The following is a 17,459-nucleotide window of genomic DNA, read 5'->3' as shown; positions in this document are numbered from 1 at the left end:
CTTTACCCACTTTGATTAGAGTTATTATCATGAATGGATGTTGAATTTTTTTTTTTTTTGCAGCCCACGGGCCTCTCACCGTTGTGGAGCACAGGCTCCGGACGTGCAGGCTCAGCGGTGATGGCTCACGGGCCGAGCCGCGCTGCGGCATGTGGGATCTTCCTGGACTGGGGCACGAACCCGTGTCCTCTGCATCAGCAGGTGGACTCTCAACCACTGCGCCACCAGGGAAGCCCGGATGTTGAATTTTATCAAATGCTTTTTCTGCATTTATTGAGATGATTATGTGGTTTTTGTCTTTTCTTTTGTTGGGGTGGTTTATCACATTGATTGATTTGCATATTTGGAACCATCCTTGTAACCCTGGGATGAATCCAACTTGACTGTGGTGTATGATCTTTAATTGTGTTGTTAGATTCAGTTTGCTAATATTTTGTTGAGAATTTTTGCATCTGTGTTCATCAAAGATATTGACTGTAATTTTCTTTTTTGGTATTTTCTTTTTCTGGTTTTGGTATCAGGGTGATAGTGGCTTCATAGAATGACTTTGGGGGTGTTCCCCCCTTTTCAATCTTTTGGAAGACTTTGAGAAGGATCAGTACAAGTTCTTCTTTGTATGTTTGGTAGAATTCCCCAGTGAAGCCATCTGGTCCTAGACTTGTTTGCAGGGAGTTGTTTTTGTTTTTTTAAACAGACTCTATTTCACTTCTAGTGATTGGTCTGTTCAAATTATCTGTTTCATATTGATTCAGTTTTGGTGGACTGTATGTTTGTAGAAACTTGTCCATTTCTTCTAGATTGTTCAATTAGTAGGCATATAATTGTTCATAGTATTCTCTTATGTTTTTTTGTATTTCTGCAGTATCAGTTGCTATTTATCCTCTTTCATTTCTTTTTTTGTTTATTTGAGTTCTCTCTCTTTTCTTGATGAGACTGGCCAGAGGTTTGTTGATTATGTTTACCCTTTCAAAGACCAGCTCTTAATTTTATTGATTGTTTTTCTATTTCTTTTAATCTCTATTTTATTTATTTCCTCTCTGATCTTTATTATTTCCTTCCTTCTGCTGACTTTAAGTTTTGCTTTTTCTAATTCTTTTAGGTGGTAGGTTGGGTTGTTTGTTTGAGATTTTTCCTGTTTTGTTGAGGAAGGTCTGAATTGCTATGAACTTTCCTCTAAGAACTGCTTTTGCTTCATCCCATAGATTTTGTATGGTTGTGTTTTCATTGTCATTTGTCTCAAGGTATTTTTAATTTTGCCTTTGATTTCATCACTGACCTATTGGTTTTTTAGTAGCATGTTGTTTAGTCTCTATGTAATCTTTGTTTCTCATTTCTTTTTTTGTGGTTGATTTATATTTTCATACTGTTATATCAGAAAAGATGCTTGAAATCACTTCTACCCTCTTAAATTTGTTGAAGGGGTGTTTTGTGTCCTAGTACATGGTCAATACTAGAGAATGTTCCGTGTGCACTTGAAAAGAATGTATATTCTGGTTTTTTGGGGTGTAGTGTTCTGAAAATATCATAAATCTTAACTGTTCTGTTACATCACTTAGGATATCTGTTGCCTTATTGATTTTCTGTCTGGAAGATCTGTCCATTGATATGAGTGGGGTGTTTAAGTCTCCTACTACTATTGTATTTGGCAAAGGGATCATCATGTGCAAAGAACATGCAGCGGGGGAAATGGTTTAAAATCAGAAAGAAGGCCAGTGCCACTGGAATGTAGGAGGTGAAGGGAAAAAAGAAAAAGACAAGATTTCTGCCTTCAAGGAACTCCTCATACCTTAGAGAAAAATATTCCAAAAACTCCTTATTACTCTATGGATCTATGCTTTTCCAAATATAATAGGAAGAAGACATCAGTGTCAGGAATAACCCTTCACTAGCTGATATAAAAACCCAGTTTCATGTTTGTCCTTACCTAGCTTACATAATTTTTTGAAATAGCAGATATGCTTTCATAAGTTGTTGGCTTAGGCTAATGCTAGTATTAGGTCATGTTTACGGAGCATACAGCCTGGCTAAGAAAGAGAACTGACCTGGAGATTGAATCAAGATGCCAAACTGACACATGCCTGCCTACCCTTTTTCTCTCCAAATCTCTTAAAAGATAAACAAGGTATGTAAAAATATATCAATTATTTAGAAAACAAAAAAGTGAGCCATACATACCCATTTCTCTCCTCCTCATTTCCTCCTTAATTTCTAGAAACCACTAATCTGGTCTTTACTTTTATAATTTTGTTATTTCAAGAGTATTATATAAATGGAATAATACACTGTGTAGCTTTTGAGGATTGGCTTTTTTACTCAGCATAATTCTCTGGAGATTCATCCAGGATGTTGAGTATATCAGTAACTTTGTTCCTCTTTATTGCTGAGTAGTATTCAATGGCATGAAGGTACCACAGTTTGTTTAACCATTCACCTGTTGAAGGACATCGGAATTGTTACCAGTTTGGGACTATTACAAATAAAGCTGCTGTAAACATTTGTGTACAGGTTTTTATATGAACACAAAATTTTCACTTTTATAGCATAAATGCCCAGTAGTGCAGTTGGTAAGATGTATGGTATTTTCATGTTTCGTTTTTTAAGAAATTGCCAAACTGTTTTTCAGAGCGCCTGTATCATTTTACATCCCCACCAGCAACGTATGGGTGATCCGATACCTCTGCATTCTGGCCATTTGGTGCTGTCACTATTCTAAAGTTTTTGGTACTGTGATATGCATGTAGTAATATTTCTTTGTGGTTTTAATGAGCCTTTCCCTAATGGAAACCTAATGAGTTATTATTATACAGTGGAACATGAGCAGAGAGTATTCTGAGAGGGAAAGTAAAAACTACTCTTGGGAAAATAGGTACCACGCTGAAAGGATCATTTGAAATGAATTTTGAATAAGATAATGGTAAGTAGGGTAAGAAAGAAAAAATATAATTAGAGATTAGAGGAAAATACGTAGGAAAGGAAATGTAATCAAAGTATACTACTTGAGTTTGCAATGTCAAAAACTTACACTCATAATAGTATAAGCATTGTTGCCTTAACTAAAAATAGAAATATAATTATATTGAGAGAATAAGAAAGTGTAGATGAGTGTGGTATTGTGAGAGAGTTAAATTCTTTTCGGTTATAATTCTAATTGCATACATAAGACCTGCAATTTCTAAATCAAAAAATAGCCATAGAAGCTTATTGATTAAAGTAGACAAGTAACTATGAGAAGTGGAGGAGTTAAAAAGTGGCTGGCTCTGAGGGGAAGAAGGATGGTAATAATGGAGCAAATAAGGGTTGTTTTTTCATTATAAATAAGCCTTTCAGTACAAATTTGCTTTTTAATACTATTCTTATAAGGATATATCACTTTGGACAAAAAGAAAATTAAAAGTGTACAGAAAGAGACTCTCAGAGTAAATAAATTTAACTCTATACTTTTTCAAGAGACAAATGTATTTCAAGTGTCATGGAAAGGATGAAAATGAAAAGATAGAAAAGACAGGAGGCAAATGGAAGCATAGAAAGCAATGTTATTTACAAACAGAAACTGAGTCAAACAGCATTAAGCAAGACAAATAAAGCAGCTTCTCAGAGATCAAAGATTAAAGGGACAAGTACTTTAGAAAAAAACAGGGATTTAAATAACACACACATGCATTCCATTCCCGCTTTATACCCAATGGGGTTTACACATTCTTTTCAAACACCAAGTATGGTACATATCCATGATTCATTGGTTAGCCACAGGTAAGAATTTTAAAAAATCTCAACAGGGTACAGTCCACATTTAAAATTTTTCTTATTGTAATATAATACAATTAGAAATTAACAATAAAACTATGGCAAAAGATATGGCCAGTTAGAAGTTTAAGGTAACTCATCTAAAAACTTTGGTTAAAGTGGAAATGAGACAAATTGTAAATTATTTATAAATAAGTGATCATTATAGCAATGCATTTTAAACTTTTTGGGTATGGACAAAACAGTAATCAGGGAAAAATTATAGCCTTAAAATCCATGAATTAGAAACAAAAGTAACTAAAGAAGTAAATTAAGTTTTCCAAAAAAAAAAAAAACTAGGAAAGAAGTAATAAAGTAAACCCACGGAAAGCAATAGGAATTGGCAAAGCTAAAGCCAAACATTAATAAAATAGAAAATAAGCAAGAAACACATTTTATGAATCAGAAAAGTTAATTCTTCAAACAAACCAATAAAATAGACAAATGATCAACAATTCTAAAAAAAAGGGCACAAATACATGACTTTTGAGGTTCTAAAGTGTCTCTAACCACAGGGGAGATTTAAAAATTGTGTTCAACAGTATATCAATAATCATAATCCAAATGAAACGTCTGTAATTTGGTAAAAGATATCTACCAGAAGATTACAGTAGACATCATACTTAATAGTAAAATATTAGATGCATGTTGACAAAAGCAGGTAAGAGAGAGCACCTACTATCCCAGTTACTATACACAATATAATGGGAACTAGAATTCACATTGATTCTGGTTAATGAAGTGAGATCTGAAAAAGAATGCAAAGTATTAGAAAGGAAGGGACAAAATGATCCTTTCTTGAAGATGAAATGACAAAAAATATTCATGAGGTGCAGGACAATCTACTGGGGAAAAAAAGGCTGTTACTAAGAGAGTTCAGTAAAGCAGTCAACTAAAGATTGTTTTAAAATTATAATAGCTCTTCTACTGTCCCACAGTAGCCCATTAGAGAATATCTTGAAAAGAGAGTTCATTTATAATAGCCACAAAAACTGTAAAATATATCCAGCATGAAACTTTACAGGAAAGAAGACCAAAAAATAAATAAAATTATTAAACTTTCCTGAATATGTAAAACTCAACTTTATTAGGAAGATATGTCATGGATGGGAAGTCTTTCCAAATTAATTTAGGAATATGATAGTATCTCAATAAGATTTAAAAAATTAAAGTTGACAAGCCAATTCTAAAATTCATTTTGAAGGGAACATATTACCACAGGGAGGGACTTGCTATACCAGATGTTAAAATATACTATGAAGTTATTATATGACATTAGCATGAGTATAGGCAGATCAGTGAGACAGAGTATATGAATACATAAACATTTCCACTTCCAGTTTACAATCCCAGAAAAAAATATTCTCACAGGTAAGAGACACATACTAGGATTGCAACATTATGTAACAGGAAAAAAGTTGAAACCACCTATGTTCATCAGTGGGAGAATGATTAAATACATTATGGCATCTCTGTCTATGGAATAGCAGTACTATACAGCTATTTAAAAGAATGAAGATCCAAACACACTGACATATGTATATTGTTGAACTGAAAAAAAATCTAGCTGTGTAACTAGACAAATAGTATGATATTTATATTAGAGCACACAAAACTATACATCTGTGTGTATATACATATATGTGTACGTGCATCAAGAAACGATTTGTAAGGGTATACATTAAACTCATAATAGAGATTAACTTGGTGATAGGGATGTGACCTTGGGGGAAGGGTAAATCTTGACTTTTTATTTTTCATTGGAGTATAGTTGATTTACAGTGTTGCATTGGTTTCAGGTGTACAGCAAACTGATTCAGTTATACATATATCTATTCTTTTTCAGATTCTTTTCCCATTTAGGTTATTACAGAATATTGAGTAGAGTTCCCTCTGCTATGCAGTAGGTCCTTGTTTGATTATCTGTTTTATAAATAGTAGTGTGTATATGTTAGTCCCAAACTCCTAATTTATCCCTCCCCACCACTTTTCCCTACAAAGGTTTTAATAATTTTCTATTAAAGCCTTTGTAGGGAGGAATTACGGTGGCAGTTTCTAATTTGTGAGGGAACAAGATGAGAAGAGAGGTGGGGAAGGGCATCATCCAAACCAGGGTGCTGCCCACATGCACTGGAACATCTACAGCAGTGTGACCACTTCAAGGCCTGCTTTTGAAAAAAAGCTAGAAAATAATTCATCCAGTAGATGGAAAATAGATGCTGCACTGCACCTGTTAAAGGATACCTTCCTATCCACTCCTAACCCTGCAAAGAGCAGTAAAATCACTTGAAAATGTTTTCTGCTTTGGGACTACTGGGAAATGACATATCCTCTGCAAATGAGAGCTCCAGGTAGGTCACCCAAGGCAGCGAGGAGAAAGTGTGTAATGAAGTTCTGGCAATTGTCCAAAGCAGCAGTGTATCTGAGATAAGTCTAGTTTTGCTCTGTAAGCCATGAAACCTGGTGAGATGGGACCAAAAGATGCAAGCATTCTTTGAGTCCAAGGAGGAAACACCTAGAAACAGACTAGCTCTCTTAGCTTCATTTCTCTGTTTTCAGGGAAGATGCAGGCAGAAAAGTCCAGGGGGTCTCACTCAAAACTGTTTTCTGGGTTTTTAGCTGAAATTTACACCTTTAATCTCCAAATTGTGATGGCAGCTGGCCTGGTGCATTGCCCTTGGGGCCTAAAGAAGGTGTATAAAGAGATGCTCTTTAAAATATTTCTGGATATCAACAAACTTTTTTTGAAAAAAGAAAACCCAAACCAAACCAAAACAAAACCCGACATGTTGATGAGTTGAGTGTAAATAAGAAGAAACAGAAGGATTCAGATTTTCTTTCAAAAACTGGCTTAAGCATGAAGGGGGAAAACACCCAGGTGTCAAAATAGGCTTGAGGTTTTGCTGAACCCAGAAGTTCTGGAGAACAGTATGAGACGTTTTTGCCAAACCCTAAATACTGCAGGGTTAAACCTTCCCTCTAACCCATTAGATAATTGCCATTTCATTCTGTATATTTCTTAATTGTTTCTTCTCTTTTAATGCAAACAAAATAGCCTTGTCTCAAGGTAATTTTGCTAATATTTTCATAAGTAAATAATTACTTCGACCCTGAATTAAAAACTGTCCTGCTGTCTCTAGGTACAGTAGTCTGGCAGCTGTTTTAAATTTAAGTAGCCCTTGAGAGCAGTCAGGTTAAGGACTCAATTTATAACCTTATAAATTAACAGAGGGAAACCTACTCCATAATGCAACAGACAATTCTATTTATAATGCTTAATTAAGCCCCTCCAGTCACTAACAAAACCCATTTGTGACTTTTCATTTCAACCTCCCCCAAATGCAAGTCTCCTGAGATGATATGTGTTAATATGTGAATGTTGATAGAATTTGCTGGCATTATGGTCAAGTATTATATACCTGATGGCCTGGATAAATTAGCTCCTGATAGCTCACTAATCAAATGTAAGAAAATGTCAAGTTAGGCAGCATTGATGAAACCCTTTAGCAAAGCCCTGGAGAGAGTTCGTAGAAAGAAAGGAAAATACCCATGTCTAATATTGCCTGCAAGCCCTTGCTCTGAATTTCAGAAAGTCTTGGCAACCAAGAGAAAGTATCAGAATTGTATTGAAGGATGGCTGTGGGCAGCCATTCTTGGTGGCTTCATTTATTTGCTATACATGAAGGCAGCTTCAGGTTGCCTTCTCTTAGCTTAATACAGAAAACCCAAAGTGATAACCAATTCAATGCTGTTTTACCTAAGATATTACAGAGTGGAGTTATCTGGAAAATTCCAAGTAACTCAGAAAGCTACAGGGTGTGGGTAGACTAATGTTTGTAGACATAGGAGTGTCTCCTGGGAACAGGCCCTAGAAGGAGGAACGAAGCACATATACTACTTGGACACTTTTGTGGCCCAAGGGAGTAGTAGGGACCTGAACACAGGAATTCTTGGAATATGGCCTGGCATCTTGGAATATGTGTGGAGAGTCTTATCAGGTTTTAGGACCGTTCAGGGTATTTCCATATGTAGAGTCAGCATAATGTGATACTTATGGCTCTGCTGCAAGTCTTTAGGCAAGTCCTTAATTTCATTGCTTCAGTTTTCTCATCTGCAAAATGGGAACCATACAGTACCTACCTTATAGGGTTGTTGTGAAGAATAAATAGACTTAATACATATATAGGCTTTAAACAGTGCCTGGTGCATAGTAGGCACTATGTAAGCCTTGGCTGTTATCATCATAGCATCTCCATAAAATCTTTCTCCTGTGGGCTCTCTCCTTTCCCAGTGCTGCTATAGCAGTCAGGTCAGGCTGTTGTGACCTCTCTCCTGAATAGCTTCCTAATTCATTTTCTTATTCTAAATCCATATGCCTTCCAATACATCATACACAGTGTTTGCACTTAAATCTTTGAAAAGTCTACTTCTGATCTTGTCCCTATCTTATTCAGTGGTCTGCAGAGTTCATCACATAAAGTCTAAATTCCTCATTCTACCCCTTCGTCCTAACCCTAGTTTCACTTTCTAATTACATTTCACTGCTTCTTCTCACGAACCCTCCCCTGGAGCCACTGCAAGCTCCCTTACTCTCTTCTACTTGTTCTGGCATGTTTTTGCTTTTATACCTGTGCTCACTGTTCTCTCCACTTGGCGTTCACTTTCCTCCCAATATCTTCTGCTTCACCTCCCAGCTGTCCTTGAAAACAAGGCCCGATTGCCACTGCTACCCTGAGGCCTTTCTGATTCTGTCATTTAACCATCCCTCTTTCTTTTCTGACCTCCAATGTTGTTGTTGTTTTAGTTCTCAACCCTAGTTACCTGCTATTACAGCTATTAATTTATATGCCCCCTATTTAGTATGTTCTATATCTTAGCCTCTAAGCCCTGTAAATCAAGGCTGATTCTTTAGTGTGTCCTACTCAGTCCTGTCCTGAACCATATGCTATGCACAGAGCAGGCCCTCTGCAAACAGGAATGAAATATTAATACTAATATTAATTGGGTCTGTGACTTATTCTTAGTCACTTTATTGCTCTGTGTTTGACTGCCTATGGAAATATTTCAACTCCAAAAAGTAAATAGGATGAAAAAATACCATCAGCAGGAAAAACAAACATACAAAATGCACAATTGATCCCCAAACAATGGATTGTGTTTTAAGAAGGAGCAGTCACGAAAATATTTGGAATCCAGTACCTTTATATCTGGTTACTACAGCTGCGTTGACACTAAGAGGCTCATGAAAGCTGACAGTGAGTGATGTGCTGCTGGTTACCATGAGACAAGCATTGGTTGGCACCTCAGGGGCTCCTGGGACAGAAGGAGAAGCACAAGGATCTTAATATAGCAAATCCTTTTCAAACAATGTTCCTGCCTCTTCAAAGGGTACCCCGAAACACACACTATGGAAACGTTTGTTTGTAGAGCCTAATAGATTTTGCTTTTCAACATTTTCATTAGAAGTCTCAATGGCCTTTATTCATTGCTATTGTGGTCTTATCTGAGCATTAGAACATCTTCTGAAGGGGTAAATAATACCAGTTAAGCCTTCTCAAATTATCTTAGAAACACAATAGGAGATTGGGCTGGACCAGTGGAGAGGAGGCCAGAAAGTGTTAGCAGGAACTGACATTGTAGACAGAGACTGTTACATTTCATAAAGTACTTTCATGTAAATCATTTCGTTGGAGACTTTTTGCAAGCCTGTTGGGTAAAAAGAACGAGTAACAGCATCCCCACTTTTAGGAGGGGGAAACTGCAGCCCAAAGAGGCCAAATTACTGGTTCAAGGACACAGTGAAGACATAGCTAGGATGGAAGCCCATGGCTTCAGATGCCCAATTCTGGGCTCTTGCCAGCATGGAATGCTAACTTGCCTTGCTCTCAGGCTGCTTCCAATTACATCAGGTACTATTTTTCTAAGAAAGACTTCATGGGCAAATGTCATGTCCACTAACCTCAGGTTTCAAAGGACTTCTGATCACTCTAGGTACTTTTTAACACCCAGAAGATGTTTTGTAATTTAGAAAAAAATTTAAAAATGGCATCAAGCCTAAAAATGTGACTGATTCTAGTATTAATCTGTCCTAAAATGAGGTACCATAGTAAATACATTTATTGAAACAATTGCTGAATATCTTTTTTTAAAAAACGTGTATCAGCATTGCTAGAGATTGTTAATGTTAAAAGCAGCCTTTCATTAATGTTACTTAAGCTATTTGCTTCAAGAGAAAGGATTCGGCCTAGATTTGCTATTTAGTGTATGATACTACAGAAAACAAGAATTTCCCTGCCTTTGGTGTTTATTTATATCACAAAGCAGAGGTGGATAATCCCCAACCTAATGAACCCATCTTTCCCTTATGTTTAAATTTTCAAGCCTAATTTTTAGTTTTTATTGTTTAAATAAGATCACCTATTGGAATAAGAGTTTAATGTTTCACAAGTGTTCGGATTTTATATGAATTTTTATATAAGGGCGGCACTAAGCAGTACCTTCCAGTGCTAATGAGTATTATCCAGAAACAAGGCTTTTCTTAAACTAACAGAAAGAACTGGTAAAGAGAATGGAAGTGCAGACAGCAGCGTAATTCATGGGTTGATTGTCCTTCTCTGTTGCCTGTATTAACCGAAGGTCAGTTTATATAAGCTGTATATAGTAGAGAGTTGAAAACAACTTAAACTGGAGCTTGAAGCAGAAACTGGACAAATAGGCAAACAAATGGTTTTCCACCTCCACATCCACAAAATATAGGCACTTAGGGCATCAGACCATCCAAGTCATTAGGCATTAGGGTGTAGCGGGTGGAAAGTGCTAGATGAGTGTGACATGGTAGAGGGAAGCCAGCAGCACTAAAGCCTCATGGCTGTTGTCAGAGAACCTATCAGGAGCCCGAAAATCAAGCAAGACAAAAGATCCTTTTACAGCCTCCCAGAGCCCTTGCTCCACATAGGCTGACAACGGCCATCCATGACCCTGTAGAGCTGCAAAAAATCAGTATAAGAAGGCCTGGCTGTCTCAAACCAGGGTTCAGTCTAGTTAAATGTACAAGTCCTCTGCTTATACTCACTGGCATGTTCAAAGCCTGTTTTCATGCGTCTGTAGAGTCGGTACCTCCACTCCCAAGCTTTCAGTTGTTTCTCTTTCTCTGTGTTGTCCAGGCTGAATCTTTCATTCTCCACCTGAGCAGACAGTTCACTCACCCTCTCCTGGGCTTCCTGCACCAGTGCGTCGAGGTGCGTTGCTCGGCTTTCCAGGCTGACAACTGAAGGGAAAAAAGTGGGGTGACTCCCTTTTCTTTCTGGGGAAATGCTACTTCGTTGGCAGGATATCTGAGAGTCTACTATGGGTTTTTAAAAATGCCTGGGGAAAGTGGAATCTATGTTCATTATTAACTATCTTACTTTGATAAGGTCTAATTGGTGACACAACTAGTTGATAGTACACCTATCAGCTTAAGAGATTCCCATTGCCCTCTGGCCCAAATAGCTGCCTAGCAGAGTTAATTAGAATTCCACTAGTATGAGGCCCATTTCTGTTTCACATTGCACACGTTTGTTTCCCTGATCTTCAGAGGGACAAACACTAAGGGGCAAAAGCTTTGTAGGACTAGGAAGGCCTTAAGAAAAGTCCATGAGGCAAGTTGCATTCTGCTGAAGAATATGCTTGTTTTTTTTGTTTTTGGTGTTTTTTGTTTGTTATATTCTTCCCAGTTCATAGAGATTTTTGTATGTGTGTCTTAGTGGTAATTTTGTTCTTGTTAATCAATTTACTTATTGCTAACAAAGTGTTCCACTATTGCTGCCCCAGTAGAGCTAGTGAGTCCTGATGGTTGGGTGACTTGGGTGTGATCAGACATTGATCCTTGATCAGTTTGATCTTTGATTGTGGTCTGATTGGAGGAACGGTTTCTGGAGATGCCCATGCCCAAGAGAGCAAGTTATACTGGCTCCTCTTGCAGAGAGAGGTTGTCAGGCTTGATATTTCTGTTTTATTCAGTGTGTGCTAATCTTTATTTGATTCACATCATATTGTTTACCCAACCTTCCCTTGTGTGAGTGAACGTTCACGCCAATGATAGAACATTTCAAATTCTTAGGTCAGGTTGGGAGTCTGCTTCTTGCTGTTTACGCGCGGCACTCATGCATGTGAGGGCCTGCCTAGGTGGTCACTTGGTCACTTCAGTGGAGCCCTTCCTGGTTGGTGACAGAGAAAGAAGACAGCCTTAGCATGGGCATGTGGTAGAGGATCATACAAATAATGAAACAGATCAGAGTCAAGTTCTGCGGATCTGTCACCAACATGTGGTTGACATTCTGTATGACCAAAACAATATTTCCCCCTGGTGGGTGGGAAAGAAATCCAACCATTTCACTCTTCTAATCCAGAGAGAAAATATTATGGAGATAATGCAAGTGAAAATTTGTTAGATATATTTTGAAATGGAAATTAAGTGGTTATATAGGCATGTTTGCATTAATTATAGGAAACGAATACTAATTTATTATTGCCCCTGCTCACCATCAGCCTAAACTTATTTATAGATGAGGTCAATGAAAAATTAGTTAAGTCTTTTTCTTTCTTTCTTCTTTCTTTTTAAAGTTGCTGTTTAGAACACTCAGGACAGTGTTTTGCTGCAGATTTGTCACGGTTAATGAATGTTGCTATAGCAGTCGATCATGTACTCTAAATACTGTCACACTTTTTTTTTTAAGCCTCAGTCATGAGCCATGACAGAAAAATAAACAAACAAATATAAAGCTAAAAAACTCTTTCACTGAGCAGCTACACTATGCAGAATCCCTTGGGAAGGCTAAAGGAGGCCAGAATAAATGATAATATAAGTGCTGTGGATATAGGGAAGCAATGATGGTGTATGAACATAGAGGTTCTGGAGAAAAGAAATACACATACACACACATGGGCGCATACTCCTGTGGAAAAATTGGCAATATTAGCAGCCTCAAGGTGCAATTTCCTGGAGCAGTGAGATTGACAAGTCAGTACTAAATGCTGTTAATTTAACTAACTTCAGATTAATGCTAGAGTCTGCTGTGACTGAAGCCCTCAAACACAGTCTCATTATAGCCTTGCTGGGAAGGTCCTAAATATAGGCATTGACAGTTTAAAACAAATTCGTATACATTTGTGTATTTTTAGACATAGGTTAGGCGTCAGAGTTTGTGTCACAGTTTTCAGGTTGATTAATTGACCCAGTAACTGCACCCTCTACACTCTCCCCCCCTCCTTCTTCCACTACAAATTATGGGGAAAATGGGGGAATTGTCTTTGCTAAGCCATTCAGTGAGCTTTTTATTGAAAGCCTGATGTTTGAATTGCATATGCATGCGTCAACACTTGGGTGATAGACACATGATTTATAAAAATAAATTTTTCTAATACTATGAAATCCCCCCTATTAATTTTTATATCCACAACAGTTATTACTGGTGTGAATTCCAGGTGGCATTTCAGATGGACAGCTTCTCTTGAGCTATGCTTGGCTCCCCCTGGAAATTTTTCCTGCTTTTCCTAGCACAAAACATTTTGTTTCTAGACTTTGCCTTTACTTCTAGACTGTAGACCTAATGCTATTTGCGTTGTAGTGGTAAAGGGATTCTGTATCTTTAAGAAAAGCATTCACCTCTTCATAGAATAACAAGGAAGATACACAGAATTTTATAGCCAAGTAAGTTTTCCAATCATTTAGATCCCTGTGCTTCTCAAAGTGAGATACCTAACATGCAGCATAGCATGGTAGTGGTGTTGATGGGGTGCAGTGGGCATCTCTGAAGCCTCAGAATAAATATGTGTGTCTTTCTGGAGCATCAAATTTTCAATGCAGATTTTGATGAAAGCAAATTATTTAGAAGTTAAAACAAACACTTCTATCATGGAGAAGAATGGAACATTTTCCTAAAAAATGAAGATAAAAAAAGAAAGTTTATAGATCTCTCGCTCTCTCTTTTTTTCCCCCAGGCTAAGTTCCCAGATGCCCCTGGGAGTATACCTACTCACTTGCTTCTGTTAGAAGTAATTCCATGCACGAGTTGGAGAGGCACTAACTGAGCCAATGGTTTCAAACCATTTCACCAAGCAAACCTTTTATTATTTTCATCCTATGGATTTTAAAATAGTTTAATAGAACACTCTCTTTTGAAGGATTTTCTTTATTGACTGCCAAATCAGCTGACTTAAAGTAATCATTTTTCTCCCTATTAATAGTGACCTATATAACTGCCAATAGAAGCATCTCTTCAGTATTAGATAATCAGACCTAACAAACTGGATTAATGTTTTAAGGAAAATCAAGTAAATATGATAATCATATTAGAATTTGTAATTTTATCTTGAGTAATGATGTGTTGGTTAAGTTTTTGACACCTTGGAGATTGTTTGGGGAGCCCCATTCCTATTTTTTCCACCCCAGAATGAGAACCTTTTCAACCCCCTTATTTTTAAAGGTAAAGAAACTGATACCCAGGGAAGTGGGGTGATGATCCAAGGTTTCCTCAAAAACCTTAAATTTAGTGAACTTCCTCTAAACCTAAATGGAACGCAAATTAACCTATTCTTTATGTATTGCAGTGTTCTAATTGCTATCTATTTGGCACACGATTGGTGAACTCATTTTGGTTGGCTGTTTGGATATAGAAACTAGAAAGGTTAATGTCAATTTTGTGATTAATTTTCCTGTCCATCCACTTCCCTTTTCCTTGGGTCCATTCTCTTTTCACTTCTACCCTCTGGATATTTTGAGTCCAGAACTCCTGTATCTGTTTGCAAGGTTTGGTCTTTTCACTCTTACTGCAGTTGATCCCTTCTCCAGGCAAGCAGCTATCCCTCTGGGCAGCCATAGGCAGCACAATAGAGGGTCTGTGAGTGTGTGGTGAGCTGTCCGGCTGGGGCAAGACCACTTGGCGGCTCCTGAAATAGGCTCCGTGCTATTGTGGTGTTTAATTATCAACAGCATTTCTACCACCCAGTGTTTCTGAGTGGGCATTTGTTAGAAGACCTGCCCAGCTAATTAACTACAGGGTGGGAGTGGGGGGAGGGGCAGCAACTTGGTGTCCAAAGAATACAATTATGGCTACTGTTTAAATCCTCAGATAAATAATAATCAGACCAAGTGGATTTTCTTCACCATCAGAATCTAACCTGTTGGACTTCCCTGGCGGTCCAGTGGTTGACTTCGCCTTACAAGGCAGGGGGTGCGGGTTCAGTGCCTGGACAGAGAGCTACGATCCCACGTGCCTCATGGCCAAAAAACCAAAAACATAAAACAGAAGCAATATTGTAACAAATTCAGGAGACTTTAAAAAATGGTCCACATAAAAAAAAAACTTAAAAAAAAAATCTAACCTACTGATTGCCAACTACTTACTATCCTTACATTTCTGTATTTTGCCTTTGCCCTGCAATTGGTGAATTTGGCCCTAGTTGATAATTGCTTAAAGCTTGAAAAATATAATGAGGGTAAAATGTAAACTAATTTTAATTTTTAACTGAGGCTTTTAGGGAGCAATTCATTTGACTTGCTTAAAGAAATACCTTTGCCCATTACTAATGATATGCCATTTTGCAATGTAGCAACAACTTTTCTATTGTTATTGGCACTTTCCTTGTTTTCATTGATGAGACATATGGGGCACCAAGACAATCATTTAACCTCAGTGTTAGAAGGATCCTTACAATCAGCCTTAAGTGCCTCTTCCTATAGTACCTTTGGCCCTGTATGATTTCCTTCATGAGGGGAAGTCACTGTTCACCAAGGCGGCCTTGTGATAATCTTACATAGAAGACTATCAATTAGTAGAGGTTTGTATTATTATTATTAAACCTATTAGTCTGTGTTATATTTTTAAGAGGCACACAAAAATAAATCAAATACTTGTTTTGATAAAATGGCTCTGTGTTCTTCCATACAAAAAAAAATCTCTTGCCCCAGATAAAAATTTTCTGTTCTAGCTACCATCCAGAAATATATTATATACGAAGTCATGTCAATTTCAACCCTGTTATTTCAAAGGAGAAAACAAGGTCACTTAGGTATAACCCTTGATTATAAGCCAACATCCTCTGGGCAACCAAAAATAGCAGTTAATAATATTTATCTTTGCCGATCATAAATGACAACCTCCTAACAACCTCACAACTGACTTGTTTTCAGCTAGGAATGTCAAAAGAAATAATATGGAGGTATTTTAATAATTAAATGTTTTTTAATTCAAAGACTCAAAGCGTAAGTTGCAGTTTACCTGTCTTGATAAGGTTCAAGGCTCAAAATTCACTTTGGTTTCACCTGGGCCTCAACCGGTTGTCTTATTTTCAGGTTTTCCCAAGGACTTAGAGTGTGGTTTCCGAAAGGTTTTAGTGATTTGGAGATTGTTTCGTTTTAATTACTGTGAACTTTCTTCTCCTAGAACTCATTACACCCTGGACATAGGGCTCTGGAATGTTTTTCTCTGCTATTTTCAGCAGAATGTGGATTCACGAAGTCCATATTATACAGTTTAAGTTGTAATTGTTGCTCTTTAAGAAGCCAGAGCCATTGACATAGAAAGGGACTTGCTGCCCAGGTCTCCCCAGCTCCAGGGGGGCAAATGGACATTTTCTCTGAAACAAACACACAAAACACTTGAAGAAATTATTTAGAAAATCCAAAGCAGATTACCCAATGACATCATAGGGAGTTTAAATATGAAATAAGGTAGCTGTATCTTCTGCTGATTTTTCGATGCTGTCCAATAGAAATACAGTGTGAGTCACATCACTTAAAATTGGCTAGTAGTGACATTAAGAAAGCAAAAAGAAATAGGTGAAATTAATTTGCGTAACATATTTTAATTAACAGATCCAAACATTATCATTTCAACATGCAATCAGTATAAAATTATTAATTAGATATTTTGTATATTTTTTGGTACTTAAGTCTTGAAAATTCAGTGTAAGTTTTACATTTAAAACACATTTTAATTTGGACTGGACACATTTCAAGTACCAACAGTCATATGTCTATGTTAGTATAGTTTTAGGACATAAAATCCTACAAACTTCAAAAAGTGCCTATATTGGACAGTGTTTCCACAACACTATACAACAGATGGGTAAAATATTTAAATTCTCCACCAGAAAATCTTGGGTTTGTTTTATTTCGTTTCTGCAAGTTATATTGGCTAACAATCTTTTTGACCATTTACAATGTGCCAGGGAAATGTTTTAAACCTATTACATTTAATTCTCAACCATCTTAGATAGGTAGTGGAGTAGCCAGCCTTCAAGAGGGCCCCTAGTGATCTCTGTCTCTTAGTTTTCACACCCTGCACCAGGGCTGATCTATGTTGGTCATCGAGATAACAAGATTCAGCAAAAATGATAATATATCACCTCTGATATTAGGTTATAAAAGAGACTGTTGCTTCCATCTTGGTTGGTCTCTGTGTCTTTCTTAAATCATTTGCTCTGGGAAGCCAACTGCCATGTTAAGGAACAGCCCTATGGAGAGGCCCATGCAGGAAGGGACACAGGTCTCACCAGCAGTCACTCTGAGTAGGCTTGGCAGTGGATCCTCTGGCTCAATCATGCCTTTAGAGGATAGCAATGGTTATGTTGGCAGAATTGAGGGACAGGAACCTCCATGGTGAGTGGGTGCATGTGCACATGTATGTGTTGGG

General features: G+C 37.3%; 1 protein-coding gene across 1 annotated transcript in view; it reads right to left on the bottom strand.

The window, feature by feature from the left end:
- Positions 1 to 17,459, bottom strand: part of ANKFN1 (ankyrin repeat and fibronectin type III domain containing 1) — a 155,063-nt gene that overhangs the window by 111,107 nt on the left and 26,497 nt on the right. The window contains exons 4-5 of the mRNA XM_032617038.1: positions 10,856 to 11,050; positions 8,983 to 9,096 (exon numbers count right to left, since the gene is read on the bottom strand). Coding sequence (XP_032472929.1) covers positions 8,983 to 9,096; positions 10,856 to 11,050 — 309 coding nt within the window. The remainder of the gene's footprint in view (positions 1 to 8,982; positions 9,097 to 10,855; positions 11,051 to 17,459) is intronic.

The sequence above is a fragment of the Phocoena sinus genome, chromosome 20 (assembly GCF_008692025.1).
Source record: "Phocoena sinus isolate mPhoSin1 chromosome 20, mPhoSin1.pri, whole genome shotgun sequence".
In the NCBI taxonomy this organism is placed as follows: Eukaryota; Metazoa; Chordata; class Mammalia; order Artiodactyla; family Phocoenidae; genus Phocoena; species Phocoena sinus.
The sequence above is the reverse complement of the archived record's forward strand: the minus strand, read 5'-3'. Positions and strand labels throughout refer to the sequence as shown.